Source organism: Pimephales promelas, chromosome 21 (genome assembly GCF_988280905.1).
Source record: "Pimephales promelas chromosome 21, fPimPro1.hap1.1, whole genome shotgun sequence".
NCBI lineage: Eukaryota > Metazoa > Chordata > Actinopteri > Cypriniformes > Leuciscidae > Pimephales > Pimephales promelas.
In genome coordinates, this window is record NC_142789.1 from 8,350,672 (window position 1) to 8,368,697 (window position 18,026).

The 18,026-nt window shown below is 46.6% G+C and overlaps 1 protein-coding gene across 2 annotated transcripts in view; it reads right to left on the reverse strand.

Annotated features, from left to right (window-relative positions):
- The window catches only part of ttll7 (tubulin tyrosine ligase-like family, member 7), a 166,435-nt gene that overhangs the window by 104,322 nt on the left and 44,087 nt on the right, over window positions 1–18,026 (reverse strand). For both annotated transcript variants that reach the window (XM_039653633.2, XM_039653632.2), the window contains exons 2-4: window positions 14,672–14,925; window positions 12,941–13,075; window positions 10,930–11,051 (exon numbers count right to left, since the gene is read on the reverse strand). In XM_039653633.2, the coding sequence (XP_039509567.2) occupies window positions 10,930–11,051; window positions 12,941–13,075; window positions 14,672–14,696 (282 nt within the window). In that variant the 5' untranslated portion in view covers window positions 14,697–14,925. The remainder of the gene's footprint in view (window positions 1–10,929; window positions 11,052–12,940; window positions 13,076–14,671; window positions 14,926–18,026) is intronic.

Below are 18,026 nucleotides of genomic sequence, written 5' to 3' on the forward strand. Positions count from 1 at the left end.
TACTCACCATATCACACAAATAACTGGGTCAGCGTTTCCCAAAAGCATCGTAGGTGTGTGTGCGCGCGGGGGCGTATGTATATTAGTGTGGTTTTGGTGGGATTAGGAGGATATTAGTGTTAACAATGAATTATTTAGAAGAAGGATGTCGTTATTATTATTTGTATTGTATTATTATTGTCATTTAAAAGAAGAAGAATGTATTTTTTTATTATTTTGTCAGTCTGAATTATTTTTTGGTCATTGAAACCCTTTCATTACCGAACCGAGTCCGTGCGCACCTGCCGGGGATAGCTAATCCTGAAACGGCAGGGTCCACATTCTCGCAACTGAAGGAATACATATGCTTACTGTCACGAGGTGAGTGTTGTGTGCAGGCAGAGGAAGAAGGAAACCGAAGAGGCAAAGCTCCAATTCAATACTTTACTTAAACTTCAAACATCCAATGGAACAGGAACAGACAGGAATCACACTCAAACACTGTAACATAAGTTCAACGACCGACCAAGACTGAATGAAACTGAGGGAACTAAATACACAGGGGAATCAAACATAATGAGGTGCAGACAGGTGAAAATGATGAACAGACGAGGAACAGGTGGCTGACGAGGGAGTGAGTACGGGAGTAGAGACAAGAGGATCCTGGGGAGTATAGTGCTGATGACAAGACAGACTGGTGCAGACGACCGACTGTGACATCACTCCCCCCTCCCGGTAGGCGTGACCTCACGCCGTAACATCAATGGGGAGGGGGGATGGGCGCCCTGGAGGCTGTGGAGGGCGTGGTCTGGAGGAGGAAGCCCCCAGGGCGGAGCAGGATGAGGGTGTGGCCAGGGCGGAGCAGGACATGGTGGAGCAGGCTGAAGGCGTGGCCAGGGCGGAGCAGGCTGAAGGCGTGGCCAGGGCGGAGCAGGCTGAAGGCGTGGCCAGGGCGGAGCATGCTGAAGGCGTGGCCAGGGCGGAGCAGGCTGTGAGGACCCTTCGGGCGGCCGGGGCGGTGAGGACCCTTCGGGCGGCCACGGGGGTGAGGATCCTTCAGGCGGACACGGCGGTGAGGACCCTACGGGCGGCCGTGGCTGGGACACTGGGGCAGACGGGGAGTGGACCGTCTCTTGCTGGACAGAAGGGCCGGTCTCGGGCTGGACGGTCTCGGGCTGGACGGGCTCTGGCTGGACGGGCTCTGGCGCGGGCTGGACGGGCTCTGGCGGTGGCTGGACGGGCTCCGGCGCTGGCTGGACGCTGGCTGGACGGTCTCCAGCGCTGGCTGGACGGTCTCCGGCGCTGGCTGGACGCTGGCTGGACGGTCTCCGGCGCTGGCTGGACGCTGGCTGGACGGTCTCCGGCGCTGGCTGGACGCTGGCTGGACGGTCTCCGGCGCTGGCTGGACGGTGGCCGGACGGTCTCCGGCGCTGGCTGGACGGTCTCCTGCGCTGGCTGGACGGTCTCCGGCGCTGGCTGGACGGTCTCTGGCGCTGGCTGGACGGGGCTGGACGGAATCAGCGGAGAGGAGAGTTCAGGCTCGGGAGGGCTGGACGGAACCAGCGATGAGGAGAGTTCAGGCTCAGGAGGGCTGGACGGAACCAGCGATGAGGAGAGTTCAGGTTCGACGAGGCTGGACGGAACCAGTGATAAGGAGGGCTCGGGCATTGGAGTGGGGCTGGTGCAGTCATCGATGGTGAAGGGAGATCCGCAGAACACCAGCAGCCACTCCACATATGCCGCGAAACTCCCCGGGGGACCGTTCCCGGACAACTGCTCTCTGGTGGCGGTGTTGAGGCCAGCATATAGAAAGCTGCAGTGGCTGTCGTCCAACAGGTGGCTGAAGGTTGTGGCTGGAACGAGGGAGAGGAAATCCATTAAATTATCCTCCAGGGACTGATCTTCCTGCTCAAGGCAGAGTAGTTGAACCGCCGCAAAGGAATCCATTTCTTTAGGTAGGTCGGTCGTTCTGTCACGAGGTGAGTGTTGAGTGCAGGCAGAGGAAGAAGGAAACCAAAGAGGCAAAGCTCCAATTCAATACTTTACTTAAACTTCAAACATCCAATGGAACAGGAACAGACAGGAATCACACTCAAACACTGTAACATAAGTTCAACGACCGACCAAGACTGAATGAAACTGAGGGAACTAAATACACAGGGGAATCAAACATAATGAGGTGCAAACAGGTGAAAATGATGAACAGACGAGGAACAGGTGGCTGACGAGGGAGTGAGTACGGGAGTAGAGACAAGAGGATCGTGGGGAGTGTAGTGCTGATGACAAGACAGACTGGTGCAGACGACGGACTGTGACACTTACAAATCAGATGCTTTGGTAAAGTCACACAAATTAAACATTGAAGTCAAAAATAAACACTGAAGTTTATAATTTTGTTGTTTTTTTTATAATAAAGTTGTCGTTTTTTTTGTTTGTTTGTTTGTTTTATTTTTTACAGTGGGTCATAATATATCATCTTTTAGTTTGTCAGTGTGTTTTGTGGCGTTAGGAATTTTTCTGCGCATTTCCTCACTAACTCAAAACGTGCGTACACCACCTCCTGAGCTGGTGTAGGATTTGAGCGTGCCGTACGCCAACGTCCATATTGATAAATCTCAAAGTCACCGTGGTTTTGGGTGTACAGGTGTACGCTGGAAATTTGGTGTATGCACTTTTGATAAATTAGGGACACTGTGTTTGAAATAAATGCATCATTTGTCAAATACACAGACATTTCAGATACATTTCCATTTAATACTTTATGTACTGCTAAATACAGCATCTGTTTGTACAAGATGACGTCACTTTGTAGGACAACTCAGAGGTTAGAGGCGCATGGGTTCCCTCGATAGAAAAGCTATGCAAAACATAAGATCTGTGTTCAACAAAGTTGACCCGTTTTGTCTATCAAGATAATCTTTACAAGTTAATCCAAAATGTATACATTTTGAAGCCTATATAAAGTTAAAAAAAAAACACAAGCAGATTATAACTGGTGTGTTTTATATCATAGATCGAAACGTGAAAATATTTAGAGCACCTATTATGGAAAATTCAGTTTTACATGGTGTTGGAACATAAATGTGTGTTGACAGTGTGTGAGCAAAACCACCCTAGAATGATAAAAAAAAATTTACAATCTCAATAAATCACTGTCTCAGAACGAGCTGTTCTAAGATTCAGCGCTTTGTGACATAGAATTGAGCAAGGCAGGGGTTTTATTGACAGTGTATTATTGATCTGTACACCATCCTTCATTGTTTCAATGACAGCCGGTCATGTCTCCTAGAAACATAAGTGTTCTATTGTGGGATGGGATTTAATAATGACATAAATAGTAGTTCCCTTTCGTAGTCAGTTCGAGTTACGTCAGAAGTGACGGAGATTGGGGGTTTCGCATAGAAAGCCAATCCTCTTCGAGTATTTAAAAACGAGCCAATGGCGTGCAATGCCTTGGGGCTGCGGAAATTTGCATAGCGTACTCCGCCCTACTCCGTGAGTATAAAAGGAGGAAGTGAACGCAACCGCAGTATGTTTTCGCTTCGGAGCCAAGAGAACCTCTTCACTCCTGAAAGCCATTCTCACTGTTCAAGACTCTTCGAGACGAGCGTCCTCTTCAGTGTTGGTGTGACGGCGGTACCCAGCGAGATTCTGCATCGCCTGCGATCTGAGCAGTGGTCTGCCAGACTTTGCGCTTCTCCCTGGTCGCCTCAGCGCTGAAAAGAGTGAATTTCCTCCTCTCATTGAAAGAGCTGCACGTGGCACGTCTTTTTAAAGATGGTTCGCCCGTGTTCTTCTGGGTGTGGTCGATTTCTATCGTCATCTGATGGTCACGATCGCTGCTTTGTATGCCTGGGCATTCAGTATGCAGCAGCAGCGTTCGTGGATGACTCATGTTCCTTCTGTGGGAACATGACCATCTCTACACTGAGGTCGAGACTCAATGATCTGACTAAAGTGAGAGTCCCGGTCCCCCCTACTCGATCGGCTTCCCTCACGGGGGGCCCGTCGACCCAGGGACCTGGTGATTTCACGGTGACGGTGTGGAACAAAGCCCCGACGATTCCTCGGGCCACACCTCCCGCCTCAGTGCGAGAGCCAGCGAGCGTTAGTTCGATTCAGTCGTCCGCTTCTTCGGTGGTACCGTCTGCTTCGGGCAGCGCTCCAGATGATGATGCGATGCCGATCACAGCATCACTAGGCGGGCTAGAGTCCTCGGGAGATGAGGATGCGGCTGCGTTGCCTCCTTCGGGAGTGCCAGCGTTGCCCGTGTCGGATCCCGAGCTGACGGCCATGCTGTCTCGAGCCGCTGGGACTATCGGGTTAGAGTGGAACCCTCCGCCCTGCCCCGATCTCTCACGGATGGATGATTGGTTTTTGGACAAAGCTGCCGCCGCAAGGCCACGGCCAACTCCATTGCCTTTCTTCCCCGAGCTGCATGTGGAGTTATCGCGCTCTTGGGGGGCTCCGCTGTCCACTCGAGAGCGCGATCTCTCCCCCGCCTTTCCCCCCCTCGATGGTGGGGCCGCCCGTGGGTACACTGGGATGCCCCCGCTGGAGCGCTCTGTTGCGATGCGGCTGTGTCCACAGAGCGCCTCCTCCCGGGGTCCTCCTAAGCACCCAGTCAAAGCCTGTAGGTTCTCGTCTGCTATGGCGGCGCGTTCCTATAGAGCGGCGGGACTACCGCTTTGCATGCGATGAGCACTTTGCAGGTCTTCCAAGCGAAGCTGCTCAGAGATATGCACGAGGGCGGGACTGATCCAACGGCATTCAAAGATTTGCGGTCCGCCACTGACCTTGCTCTCCGGGCGACGAAAGTGGCCGCTCGCGCCGTTGGTCAGGTGATGGCCACCAGTGTGGTCCAGGAGCGTCATCTCTGGCTCAGACACTCGGAGCGCTGAGCGGACTCGTCTGCTCGACGCCCCACTCTCCCAGGTTGGCCTTTTCGGCGGTGCAGTCGAGGACTTTGCCCAGCAGTTCTCCACTGCCCAGAAGCAGACGGAGGCAATCAAACATATTCTGCCCCGACGACCAGCTGCTGTCTCCACCCAGTCGTCGGCACAGATGCCTCCCGCTGCTCGCCGCCGAGGACGCCCCCCCGCGGCTCCCCTCCCTCCTGCCCGGCCCCAGCAGCAGCCTTCATCCGGGCCACGGCGTGGAGGAGGCCGCAGGCAGGCGTCACAGCCCCCTCAGGCCGCACGCCCCGCTAAACGCCAGGCTAAGCGACGTTCCTGAGACGGGCTGCTCAGTGATGAAGTTGAGTTTTTCCCAGGAGGCGGTAGCAGGCCCCCTCCTTCCCCCGGTGGAAGGCCGGGGGAGAATCTTTTGTTCTCAGCTCCCCGCTGCTCACCCACGGGTGGGCAGCACCCTGAGTTGGTTAAAGAAAGACTTGACATCATCACTGAGCACACAGACAGGATTGGGTGCGCTCGACGTCCCAGTGCGTCAGCCCACTCATTCCTCTCTGTCTCTGAGGGCGCGGAAGGGAGCGTGTGTCGTCCCCGGGCTACGCCCCTCCCTTCCCCCTCTATCGCCAGACCCCCGGCAGAACAGACCCCCGTGGAACGCTCTGCCTTCCCTGGTCTCTTCTGTCGGGGAGCGGGCTTCGACGGTGCATCCGGGCGGGGTAACTCCTGCGCGCATGCCAGTCGACCCGCCTCGCTGCCCCTCCGGGGGGACGTCTGTGGTTCGGATGACGCCGCTGGTTCACTTCCTGGAAGCCTGGCTAGAGCTGCCCGGGCTGTCCCGCTGGGTAATCAGAACGATCAGATTCGGCTACGCGATTCAGTTCGCACGGTCTCCTCCCCGTTTCGGGGGAGTTCGCTCCACGATGGTCGGTGGCAATGCCCCGGTCATGAGAGCGGAGATTGCGACCCTGCTGGCGAAGGGTGCAATCGAGACGGTCCCTCCAGCCGAGATGAGGTCCGGGTTTTACAGCCCCTACTTCATTGTCCCCAAAAAGACCGGTGGGTTACGACCGATCCTGGACCTGCGCATTTTGAACCGTTCTCTCCATCGACTACCGTTCAAAATGCTCACAGCGAAACGCATTCTCGAATGCGTTCGGTTTCAGGATTGGTTTGCAGCGATCGACCTGAAGGACGCGTACTTTCATGTCTCCATTTTGCCTCGACACAGACCGTTTCTTCGGTTTGCTTTCGAGGGCCAGGCATATCAGTACACGGTTCTCCCATTCGGGTTAGCTCTGTCCCCTCGCGTCTTCACGAAGATCGTCGAGGCAGCCCTTGTTCCCCTTCGCGAGCACGGGGTTCGCATCCTGAACTATCTCGACGACTGGCTGATACTGGCACACTCTCGAGCTCAGGTTTGCGAACACAGAGACCCGGTGCTCCGGCACCTAGCCCGTCTGGGCCTTCGGGTCAACCGGGAAAAGAGCAAACTTTGCCCCGTGCAGAGGATCTCTTTTCTCGGCATGGAGATAGACTCGGTCGCCATGTCCGCGCAGCTCACGAACGAGCGCGCGCACTCACTGCAGACTTGTCTTCGACAGTTCGAGGGCAAGAGTGCGGTTCCACTGAAACTATTTCAGAGGCTCCTGGGGCATATGGCATCCGCGGCCGCGGCAACGCCGCTCGGTTTGTTTCATATGAGACCGCTTCAGCTGTGGCTTCGCGATCGAGTCCTGAGGTGGGCATGGCATCGCGGTTCGCTCCGAGTTCCAGTGACTCCAACATGCCGCCGAACCTTCTTCCCGTGGTCGAACCTCAGCTTCTTACGGACCGGCGTACCTATTCAGCGAGTTTCCAGGCATCTCGTTGTCTCCACGGATGCGTCTACCACGGGTTGGGGTGCCATGTGCAATGGGCATGCAGCCGCGGGTTCCTGGACAGGAACCCAGCGCCTCATGCACATCAATTGCCTCGAGCTGCTGGCAGTACGGCTCGCCCTGCACCGCTTCCGAGCGTTGCTCACGGGCCAGCATGTGCTTGTCCGCTCAGACAACACTACGGCAGTAGCGTACATCAACCACCAAGGGGGTCTACGCTCACGCTGGTTGTCGCAGCTCGCCCGCCACCTCTTGTTGTGGAGTCAGAAGCACCTGAGGTCCCTTCGTGCAGTATACATTCCTGGAGACCGGAACCTGGCAGCCGACAAACTGTCACGGGTCCGTCCCATCTCCGGCGAATGGCGACTCCATCCCCAGTCGGTCCAGCTGATTTGGGACCAGTTCGGGGAGGCACAGATAGATCTGTTCGCCTCTCGGGACTCATCCCACTGCGCCCAGTTTTATTCCCTGACCGAGGGTACGCTCGGCTCAGATGCACTGGCGCACAGCTGGCCACGGGGCCCACGCAAGTATGCATTTCCGCCAGTGAGCCTCCTTGCACGGGTGTTGTGCAAGATCAAGGAGGACGAGGAGCAGGTCTTGCTGGTAGCCCCCTATTGGCCCACCAAGACGTGGTTCTCCGAACTCATGCTCCTCGTGACAGCACCTCCTTGACCTATTCCTCTGAGACGGGACCTACTCTCTCAGAGACGGGGCACTCTGTGGCACCCTCGTCCCGATCTTTGGAGGCTGCACGTGTGGCTCCTGGACGGGACGAGGCAGGTTTGAGTTCACTGCCACCTGCGGTGGCGGCAACCATCACTTCCGCAAGAGCGTCGTCCACGAGACACCTTTATGCGTTGAAGTGGAACCTCTTCGTCAATTGGTGTTCTTCTCGCGGAGAAGACCCCCGGAGATGTTCGATCGCGGTCGTGCTTTCCTTCCTGCAAGAAGGGTTGGAGCGCAGGCTGTCGCCCTCCACCCTTAAGGTTTACGTCGCGGCCATTGCCGCTTCTCATGAAGCAGTGGAAGGTAAGTCCTTAGGGAAGCACGACCTGGTCATCAGGTTCCTGAGGGGAGCGAGGAGGCTACATCCGCCTCGTCCTCCCCTCGTACCCTCTTGGGACCTCTCGGTAGTTTTAAGTGCACTGCAGAGGCATCCCTTTGAGCCTTTGCAATCGGTAGAGTTAAAGTTTCTGTCCATGAAGACAGCACTCCTGGTTGCATTGGCCTCCATCAAGAGGGTGGGGGACCTGCACGCATTCTCCGTTGACGAAGCGTGCCTGGAGTTCGGGCCGGCTTACTCTCACGTGATCCTGAGACCCCGGCCTGGATATGTGCCCAAGGTTCCCACCACTCCCTTCCGGGACCAGGTGGTGAACCTGCAAGCGCTGCCCCTGGAGGAGGCAGACCCAGCCTTGGCACTGCTCTGTCCGGTACGTGCTCTCCGCACCTATGTCGACAGAACGCGGTGTTTCAGGACCTCAGACCAGCTCTTTGTCTGTCATGGGGGGAGCCAGAAGGGAAGGGCTCTCTCAAAGCAACGGCTGTCCCACTGGATAGTGGACGCCATTGCTTTGTCTTACCAGCAGCAAAGCCGTCCGTGCCCCCTTGGTGTGACGGCCCATTCCACTCGGAGTGTGGCCTCCTCTTGGGCTCTAGCGCACGGCGCCTCGCTGACAGACATCTGCAGAGCTGCAGGTTGGGCGACACCCAACACCTTCGCCAGATTCTATAATCTGCGAATTGAGCCGGTGTCCTCTCACGTACTCGCTTCCGCCAGTACTGGACCCGCTCAGGTGTCTTCGCTTGCTCGCCACTCCACACCCTGGACTGGATAAGTGCGATATTTCCTCAGTTCTTCCATTGAAGTCTTGAGTCCTCCAGCACCGACGATGCGGGCACCACTGCTGTTGCTCTGGATGCTGGCTAGGTGCCTCCATGTGCACGGTTCCCCATGGTAACCGTCTCATGTGTATTTTCCACTGTAAGCCTCTCTGAGCATGTGTCTTCCCTTGGCAAGCCATCTGCCACCCCTGGAGTTAAATTTTAGTAGCCACCTCGGTTGGTGCTCCAGTGTTTCCATATGCGTTCCTATGCGGCCATATGTGTATTTGTAAGTCCTCCCCTTGGTAGGCAGCTGGTAGCATGTCCCTCCCGGGATATGTTTCCCAGTGTACCTTGGTAATCCTGTGTTAAAGTGGGATCCCTAAAAAAAAAAAAAAAAGAGAGAGGGGTCCAGACTTTCGCAGGGCACTGGTGGACAGCTTGAAGATGGCGTGATGGCACAGACCCCCAATCTCCGTCACTTCTGACGTAACTCGAAGTGACTACGAAAGGGAACGTCTCGGTTACGGATGTAACCCTCGTTACGTCTCCCTGCCACTTCTGCTGTATCGCTGGGTAGACGCCGAGTTCAATCTTGGCTCCTCAGCGAAGACATACTGCGGTTACGTTCACTTCCTCCTTTTATACTCACGGAGTAGGGCGGAGTACGCTATGCAAATTTCCACAGCCCCAAGGCATTGCACGCCATTGGCTCGTTTTTAAATACTCGAAGAGGATTGGCTTTCTATGCGAAACCCCCAATCTCCGTCACTTCTGACGTAACGTCTCCGTTCCCTACTCAGGGAACGAGGGTTACATCCGTAACCGAGACGTTTTCACTTTCTTCCGATATCAGAGCCACTGAAAACACAGTGGATGTATTGTATTTTGGAAGTTTAAGTGGCACCTCTCCTTTGTAAATAAGTTTATGTTTGAGCGAATAATTTTCTGACTGACTGTTTTGTGAACGAGGGTCAATTCAAAGCAGATCTTGCTTCAAAGTTAATCCTCAAGTGTGGATCGTCCTCTACTGTTTGCGATCCAACGTCACCTCCAGTAAGTGTATTTTATGATTTTTGAGCAAATAGTCATTTCCGTCGATGTCAGCCAATTCAACAACAACAAATGCGTCTAAAGTTGTTGTTGTCGTAGGATGTCTGTGTATATAATTTCAACCTTGTTTGTATAGTGTGTAACCACACATTTATAGATTTTTAAAGATATTGTATTAAAAACTGCATATATTTTCTTGTTCTGTAACCATCCTCTCACATTTGCCACAGAAGAATGTAAACATGACGCAACATGTCCCTCACATAAATGTAATTTCGCTTGTATGTAGCAAACTTTATCACAGTAAGTGTTTGTAGTTTCAAAAAATTGCGCCAACGTCAGTGTTTGTGTGTGTCTGTGTGTGTTGCACATCCATAATTGCAAAGGGGACGCGATTATGACTCTATAAGTACATAAATGTATCAAATAACCATACCGAGACGTCCTGGTCCATTCTCATTTTTTGTTTATTCTGCCGGAGTCTCTTCATCATCTGGGTCTGATCAGAGACTATTTATGTATTCCGATTCAAACATGTACGGCTGAACGACATACAAAACAGCGGGTCTCTCACTCTCAGCCATTCTGCTTAGACCGACTGCCATAGGTATGAAAGTTACGCGCTCATCCAAAGGCAGGGCGGGGATATGCAGCTCATTTACATTTAAGGTGGTACACACCAAAACAGCTCTTTTTAAAACAGGCCCCAAAAACTACATTATTCAAATGGTTATAATAAATTAACTGTGGGGTATGTTGTGCTGAAACTTCACAAATACATTCTGGGGACATCCGAGACCAATATTACATCTTGTAAAAAGGGGGATAATAGGTGCCCTTTAGGTAAATGTTCGCTTTGGTTATCACAATAGTCTCTCTATTTTGTTGTAGATCATTAGACCTTTAAACTGCCGAGAGATGCCTGTCTGAAATCAGTTTATGTGCCTGTAGCAAGGGAACAAGTTGAACAATTGCTTATCTTTTGAAAGCAGCCACGGTTCAATGGCTCCTCAATGAACTGACTTGCCCTAAAAGTTCAAATCTGTTCCTGACAAATTTGCTGACCTCAGGCGACCTCAATTGATGCTTTACTACTATATAGTACTTTAGCCATAAAGCTTATATACAGTACATTAAATGACTTCTGTTGATTAAACTGCAAAAGCCTGTGAAGGATGATGGTAAAATGAGTTTAAGCCAAAGGTCACAACTCTTAATCCATGGAAAATAAGAGGAAACCTTTGTTTTAAACATTCTTTGAACTGAACGGAAAATCAGAGTACCTGATAGTTCCTGAGCTCAGCGATTTTCTCATGTTGCACGGCAGAGTCGTTCCAGATAAGATTGGCCATTTCATCCTCATCCCTGGCTTTATGAAAGGCCATCTCCTCAATGACGATACGAACTGCAAATAAATCAAATTAGATTCCATTGATATGCATTGACTGGATCATCTTTCTTTTTCAATGGGCACAAACAACTGACCTCACTAGTAGAATTCATCCACAGAAATTTTGTTCTCAACTTTAAATAAAAACTCATTTACTTTTATTTTCATCAAACTTTAATAATGATCATGAATATGCATTTGCATCAACCCAAGTGCTTTAAAAATGTTTTGTCTGCATATCATTATCTTTCCAAAAAAAAAAAAATTACATAGCTGTAGCAATTGGCAATATGATAATTGTGATGCTGTTTTTCTATAAACATCAGCATTACTGGATAAAATCAAAATTGGTGTGGCTTATCCTGAGATCAGCTAGAAATCTTGACATGCCTTTTAAGTAATTATATGACTGTTAGTTGGGAGATTTACTGTAAAGAATTGTACTTGTAAGTTAAATATACATAATGTGGCCAATTTTTTTAAAGTATCTAGCCAACTAGATTACTTCACTTCAGTAAACTTTGAAGTAAACTTTCAGTAAAAAAGTCAAGTCAAGTATATGTATATAGCGCTGTTCACAATATAGATTGCATCAAAGCAGCTTCACAGTATCAATCAAAACACAATAACAATGTTCGTTTCTTTGGTGGAAAAATATCCACGTTTGATAGAGCTGATCAAGGTTATTACTGATTGGTTAATTAATTAGAATATCTACATTAAAGTAACTCTGATGTACAAACGTTGTAAAGCAAATTACCTAGTTATAGCCAAATGACTGAAATTGAAACTGAAATTGATTGTTTGATGATTGTTTGATTGTTTTAAACAGGTATAGCAAGTTTTTTAAGCTTTGTTTTAACTGGATTTAATACAGATCTGAATACTTAATTTAGTCTGAATTAATAGTAAGATATAGAAGTTAATGGGATAGTTCACTTTGAAATTAATGGCATGGGATCACTTCTGGCACTTTACGGTGCTTGCACAAACCGAAGCGCCCGTGACTTTAGATCACTTGGACATGGCTGTGGTTACAAGAGGTAAAAAATAATATAAATACTGTTAATTTTCTCACACAAACCGCTCGTTTCGTGTCTTAGGCCATCAATGTGTACTTACATTTACGAGTCATTAAATTGTGTTTACTTTGGACTTCTCAGTGCATGCTTTTTGAGGTGGACCCCATATAACTCCATTATATGACTGACAGATAAGAACGGTTTGACCTAAAAATATAAAAATTGAAAATACTGTGGAAACAAAGACGCCTACATCTTGGATGCCCTTGAAGTAAGCTAAAACACATCAAAAATTAATTTCAAAGTGAACTATCCCTTTAATAGTAAGAAATAGTAGAAAAAACTACTTTGTTCTTTGTAAAGCGTAAACTCTATGATCTCCTTAAAAAAATCAACTTTTATTAACATGTATGCTTTTGGCAGATACATTTACGTAAAATTACATCAATAGTTTTGATGTAATTTTTGATGTGACGATTTTGATGTAATTACGTAAAATTACATCAAAATCACTCCTCAAATAGTAGTAATGAAATACAATTACTAAAATATTTTCCAAATTCAATGAGGAATAGATCTATTGTGTTTCATAAATAAATGCGCCTTGTGTGGCTGACACTGCTGTCGGTGAATGAGTGAGTGAGTGAGTGAATGGGTGAATGTGAGGCAAAAATGTAAAGCACTTTGGTGGCCATTGGGTTTGTGAAAGCGCTATTTAAATGCAGTCCATTTATCATATTGCTGTTAAATGAATATTTGAAGCAAATATTTTGAAGTCTTGAATTTTTGTTAGTTCCACTGACCTGCATCTCACATTTTTAAATATGTTAATGTCCCCTTTCATCAACAAGTTTGACATAATGAACAAATCGTTTTTCCTACCGATCTCATATTTTGTTCCAGCAACGTTGGCTGTGATGAAACCCTTCTTCTTCTTCTTGGTGTGGACCTTCCTCTTTACTCCATTCTGATTGGATAATGCCTGTGGTATGTTCATGGGGGACGTTCTGTGATCGTCTGTGGAACATGAAGAACATTTAGTGACTGACAGTTCATTAAGTTTTTGGCTACTGATATACTGATATTCCATTTAAACAAATTATTGTAAAATTTCTGATTGTGATGTCTCCTTGGGCCAGTTGTTCAAAGGAAAGCTGATCTGATTTTGGTTATCGGATTGGATCAAATCTTGAAAATGTGTTGTTTAAAAGGGAAAGAAGGAATCTGAAATCAGATTTGATCAGGGAATCCAATCCTAGTTTTAATCTGGATTAAACCTTCAGTTTGTGTTGTTCAAAACTTGTCAGTGGGATTTGGATAACTTTGATCCAAAAAACAGGATTATCCTGATCCCAACAGGGGGTAGGATTTCAAGGTGGATTTCAGGAAGAAAATGTAGTAAAACTTTAAAATTGGTCAAATAATAAATTTGTATCATTTAGTGTATATACTTTTGTTTATATTTTGCACTTGACTTGTGTAACCGTTGTAACAGTGATAAAGTAGACATAGGCTAATAATTAAGCTATTCAGTATAATAAAGTAAAAATAAAATAAAAATGATCGCCCCCATTTGTGTTTTGTCTCAAAATAAGAAACACTTACACCGCATGTTGGCTCTTCTACCTGTTCTTTACAGTGTTGCTTTGAAAAACCGGCATAGAAGTAAGACGGATTACCTGATCATGGATAGGAAATAATGGGATTTCCAAATCTGGATCATTTTGATCCAGAATTGGAAATTTTGAACAACTGGCCCCTAGAGTTTTAAAGCTACTGTACAACTACCAAACTCAGCACAGACCTTGAGGCTGATCTGACTAATTTTGTTATTGTTATTATCTTTTCTAACTGATTAACTGTTTACGGTTTTCCTAAAAAAGAGTATTAAAAACTCTCATAGACTTACAACTTACAAGACTATTTAAAATCTGTCTCTTTGGGCCCTATCATTCACTTGGTGCCAGGCATGACACAAGTGTTTTTTGCTATATATATATATAGTGCCATGTTGTTTAAATAGCAAATTTTTTTTAGCCCCCATTTGTGCACCCATGGGCATACTGGTCTGAAAACGAAGTGTGTTCAGGCACATTGTTGGCGCGTTGCTATTTTGAGGCAACTGAAATAGACTGGACAAAGTGTACAGTATGTGTATTTTGGACCTGCCTATAGGCACACATTACTAACGCGCTCTTAAAATAACCTAAAAAAAAATTGTGCCATTCACTTAAGACCAGGTTTCAGTTGGTCAATGGCACAATTTTTCTATGATTATTTAAAGAGCGTGTTAGTAATGTGTACCTATAGGCGGGTCCACAATGCACGTACACTTTGTCTGGTAGATGGTCTGCTCAGACCTGCTGCCTCACTAGAGAAGCGGCAAAACAGTTCCGTATGGCATGACAGAGGACTAAAAGGTAAGCATTATGTGAATGCTTGACTAAAGATATGCGTCTTTAATCTAGTTTTAAACTGTGTCAGCGAGTCAGAGCCTCGGACCGTATCGGGAATTCATGTTATCACTGTGAAGCTGCTTTGATACAATCTGTATTGTGAAAAGCGCTATATAAATAAATGTGACTTGACTTGACTTAATTGTATCCAACTTACCTCCATCATTGGGGGGTGAGGGCATATCTCCAACAGCTGATCTCTCGCTGCCTCAGAGACTTTTGAGGCACAGTTTGGCACCAGTCTACTTCCTCTTCACTGTCTTTGTGACAACAGTTTTAGGAGGTGGCAATATCATCTGTCCACTTAGATCAATGAGGCAGGGGGCGGGTGAAGGTTGGTTGTAGACAGGATATCTATAAGGAAAGAGGTCGAGGCTTCTTCACCCACAGATGGGTAGATAGACAAGGTGTCTGAGGAAGAGAGAGAGAGAAAGCAGAAGATTGGTAATGTCAGATGAAGAAGAAAAGCGAGGGAACTGCACAGTCTGGCCAAACGTTTGCAGTGTCACTCAAACCCATCAGCGCCGTTGACAGCAGGTTTCACCTCACTGATCAGCTCTTGCTGCCTGACGGGGGCTTCAGCAGATGAGGGTCTGTCTGCGTCTTGTCAAGCAAACGCAACATTAGCGCCACTGGATCATCAGCCTGTGAGATTTTCCATGTTTAACATTCTAATGTTCACTTTACATGTCTTTAATCTGTCACGCAGCAAAGCACACGTCTAACTGCACAACAGCTCTACACTAACATCAAACTCAACAACAAAGCAACGTTTTCTTTTGACACAAGGATGACAAATGATGACTAAATATGGATGATATATTAATTGATTATTATATGAACCAGTTCAAACTGTCTGATTCCCTGCAGGCAAAATCAAATACTGCCCTACTGTAAAATATGTGAAAAACATCATGTCAAAAGAGTAGTACATCCGATTACATAGTATTTGAAAAACAGTAGGAGAAAAGTAAATGGATAATTCCATGGACACTCGATGGACTGGAGGGGATTTGTGAATGGCAGTGAAACGATGCAACTGAGCTAGTAGGTCACATGATAGTAACAACAGTGGTGGCTGTAGTACAGTACATCCGAATTTCATTCATACTACCCATTTTCATACTATATAGAATATATATAGTACTCCCAACTATATAGTACTTTTTTAATGGTCGCAAAGTAAATTAGTAAAAAGTAGTAAAGTAAAAAGTAGTACCTACTTAGACAGCACGTGATTTAAGGCGCAGCGACTTAAAATAACAAATGGTGTGGATGATTTTTTACCACAATAGGATGGATGTGTACACACATAATAATGTTTAAAGACAATCTAAAAGTCAATTTTGCATAATAGGTCCCATTTAAAAAATATGAATCTGAATTTAAATTTTAGCAGGTGGGTGGGATGATAGCTTAGAGGAAATGCATACATATTTTTCACAAATATATTGACAATATTCAACATACAGTTGTAATCAAAATTATTCAACCCCCATAGCTCAATTGATAGACTTTCAGCTGTTTGCAATAAACAAATCAGACAAAAGCAATTGAAATAGCTCAACACAACAAATGTTTCAAAAGGTTTTCCCAAATTCAACTGAAAATGCAACTTTTAATGATTTCTGCAGTCTCAAAATTAATGAGCCCCTTGATGGAGAACATCTTTAGTACTTAGTAGAACACCCTTGTGTTGTTATGACCTGCTGCAAACGAGATGTATAACCAGACACCAGCTTCTGGCAGTGTTTCTGAGGAATCTTAGGGCCCATTCATCTCATGAGGGATGGGCCCTCATGAGCAATGGCCTCTAGTTCAGTAATATTCTTGGGTTTGCGTGCTACAACGGCCTTATCAAATCCAACCAGAGATTTTCTACGGGGTTCAAGTCAGGCGACTGTGATGGCCATTGTAGAATATTACAAGGAGTTCTTCTGGAACCAAGCCTTAGTGGAATTTGAGGTATGCTTGGGATCATTGTCCTGTTGGAAAGTCCAATGGCGCCCATGCTTTAGCTTCCTCACTGACGGCATGTTTTCTCCTAGGATTTCCTGATATGCAAAAATTAATCCATCTTGCCTTCAACACGCTGCAGGTTTTCAGTGCCAGAGGATGCAAAGCGGCCCCAGAGCATCACCAAACCACCACCATGCTTAACTGTAGGCAAAGTGTTCTTTTCAGCATAAGATTCATTTTTCTTTCTTCCAAACATATACCACTGATCCATAGGGCTAAAAAGTTCCAGCTTTGTTTCATCGCTCCACAGAACAGAATCCCAAAACTTCTGAGGCCAATTTAAATGATTTTATGCAAATTGGAACTGACTTTCCTTGTGCTTTTGGGTCAGCAGTGGTGGTGGTCAGTAGTGACTTGCTGTCTTTTACCACTCAAGGGTTTTTCTGAACTTGCCTTGTCAGAAATCTGGTTGCTAGCCATTGATAGCTTCCTTTTCCTGCACCATCCAGGTAGTGTAACCAGTGTTCCTTTAACTTTGAACTTGCGAGCTATGCTTACAACAGTGTCTCTAGGAGCATTCAGTGCCTTCGCAATATTTTTGTATCCTGATCCTTGTTTGTGAAGGGTGATGACATTTACTCTTAAGTTTTTGGACCACTCATTTGAAGTCATATTTCTAACATGCAGTCAAATGTGACACTCAACAAGCCTAGCCAGTTCAAATGCATTATGTGTTCTAGCTCAAGCACAACTGATGAAGCCCTTTAATTAGTTGCATCAGGTGCTGCTTGAGACAACACCTGTTTTGCAGATGTGTGCTGTTGTGAAGAATTCTATTCAAGGGGGTGAATAATCCATGACTGCAGAAGTCATTAAAAGTTGCATTTTCAGATGAATTTGGGGAAACCGCGTAAAACATTTTTTGTGGTGAGATATTTCAATTACATTGCAAACAGCTGAAAGTCTGTACATTTTGCAAATAAACCTGATTTGCAATGGGGGGGGGGGGGGGTTTGAATAATTTTGATTGCAACTGTATCTCTTATGTTAAAGATTGTTGAGATCCCCCCCCCCCCCCAAAAAAAAAAAAACTGTTATACAAAATTACATCCCCCAGCCTAAAAAAAGCAATATTCAGCTTTCCTATATAGAACTATTATTTTATACATGATGAGAGGCAATAGTTTAGAGATTAAAAATATTTCAAAATGACAATATCCTTAAAACATTCTTAAAACATCTGTTTTATGCTTGTGAAAGTGTGCTTTGAACTGATAAAACTAAATGCAATCTAAGTCAATTTGGATAAAAACATCTACCAAATACATAAATGTTAATTAAATGTGTTCTAACTTTAATGCCTAAATAACTGTTACTTTATGGCAACCCAAATTGCAAAGTCTAACACAACACTGACTTCTAGTGGTAAATTTGTAAAGCACAGTTGCACATCCTGATTTCACACAAATAAAGGACATACAAACAGATCACTGATCAAGAATGAAACAAAGACCAAAAAAAAAAAAAATGGCTGATTTACATATTCAAATGAT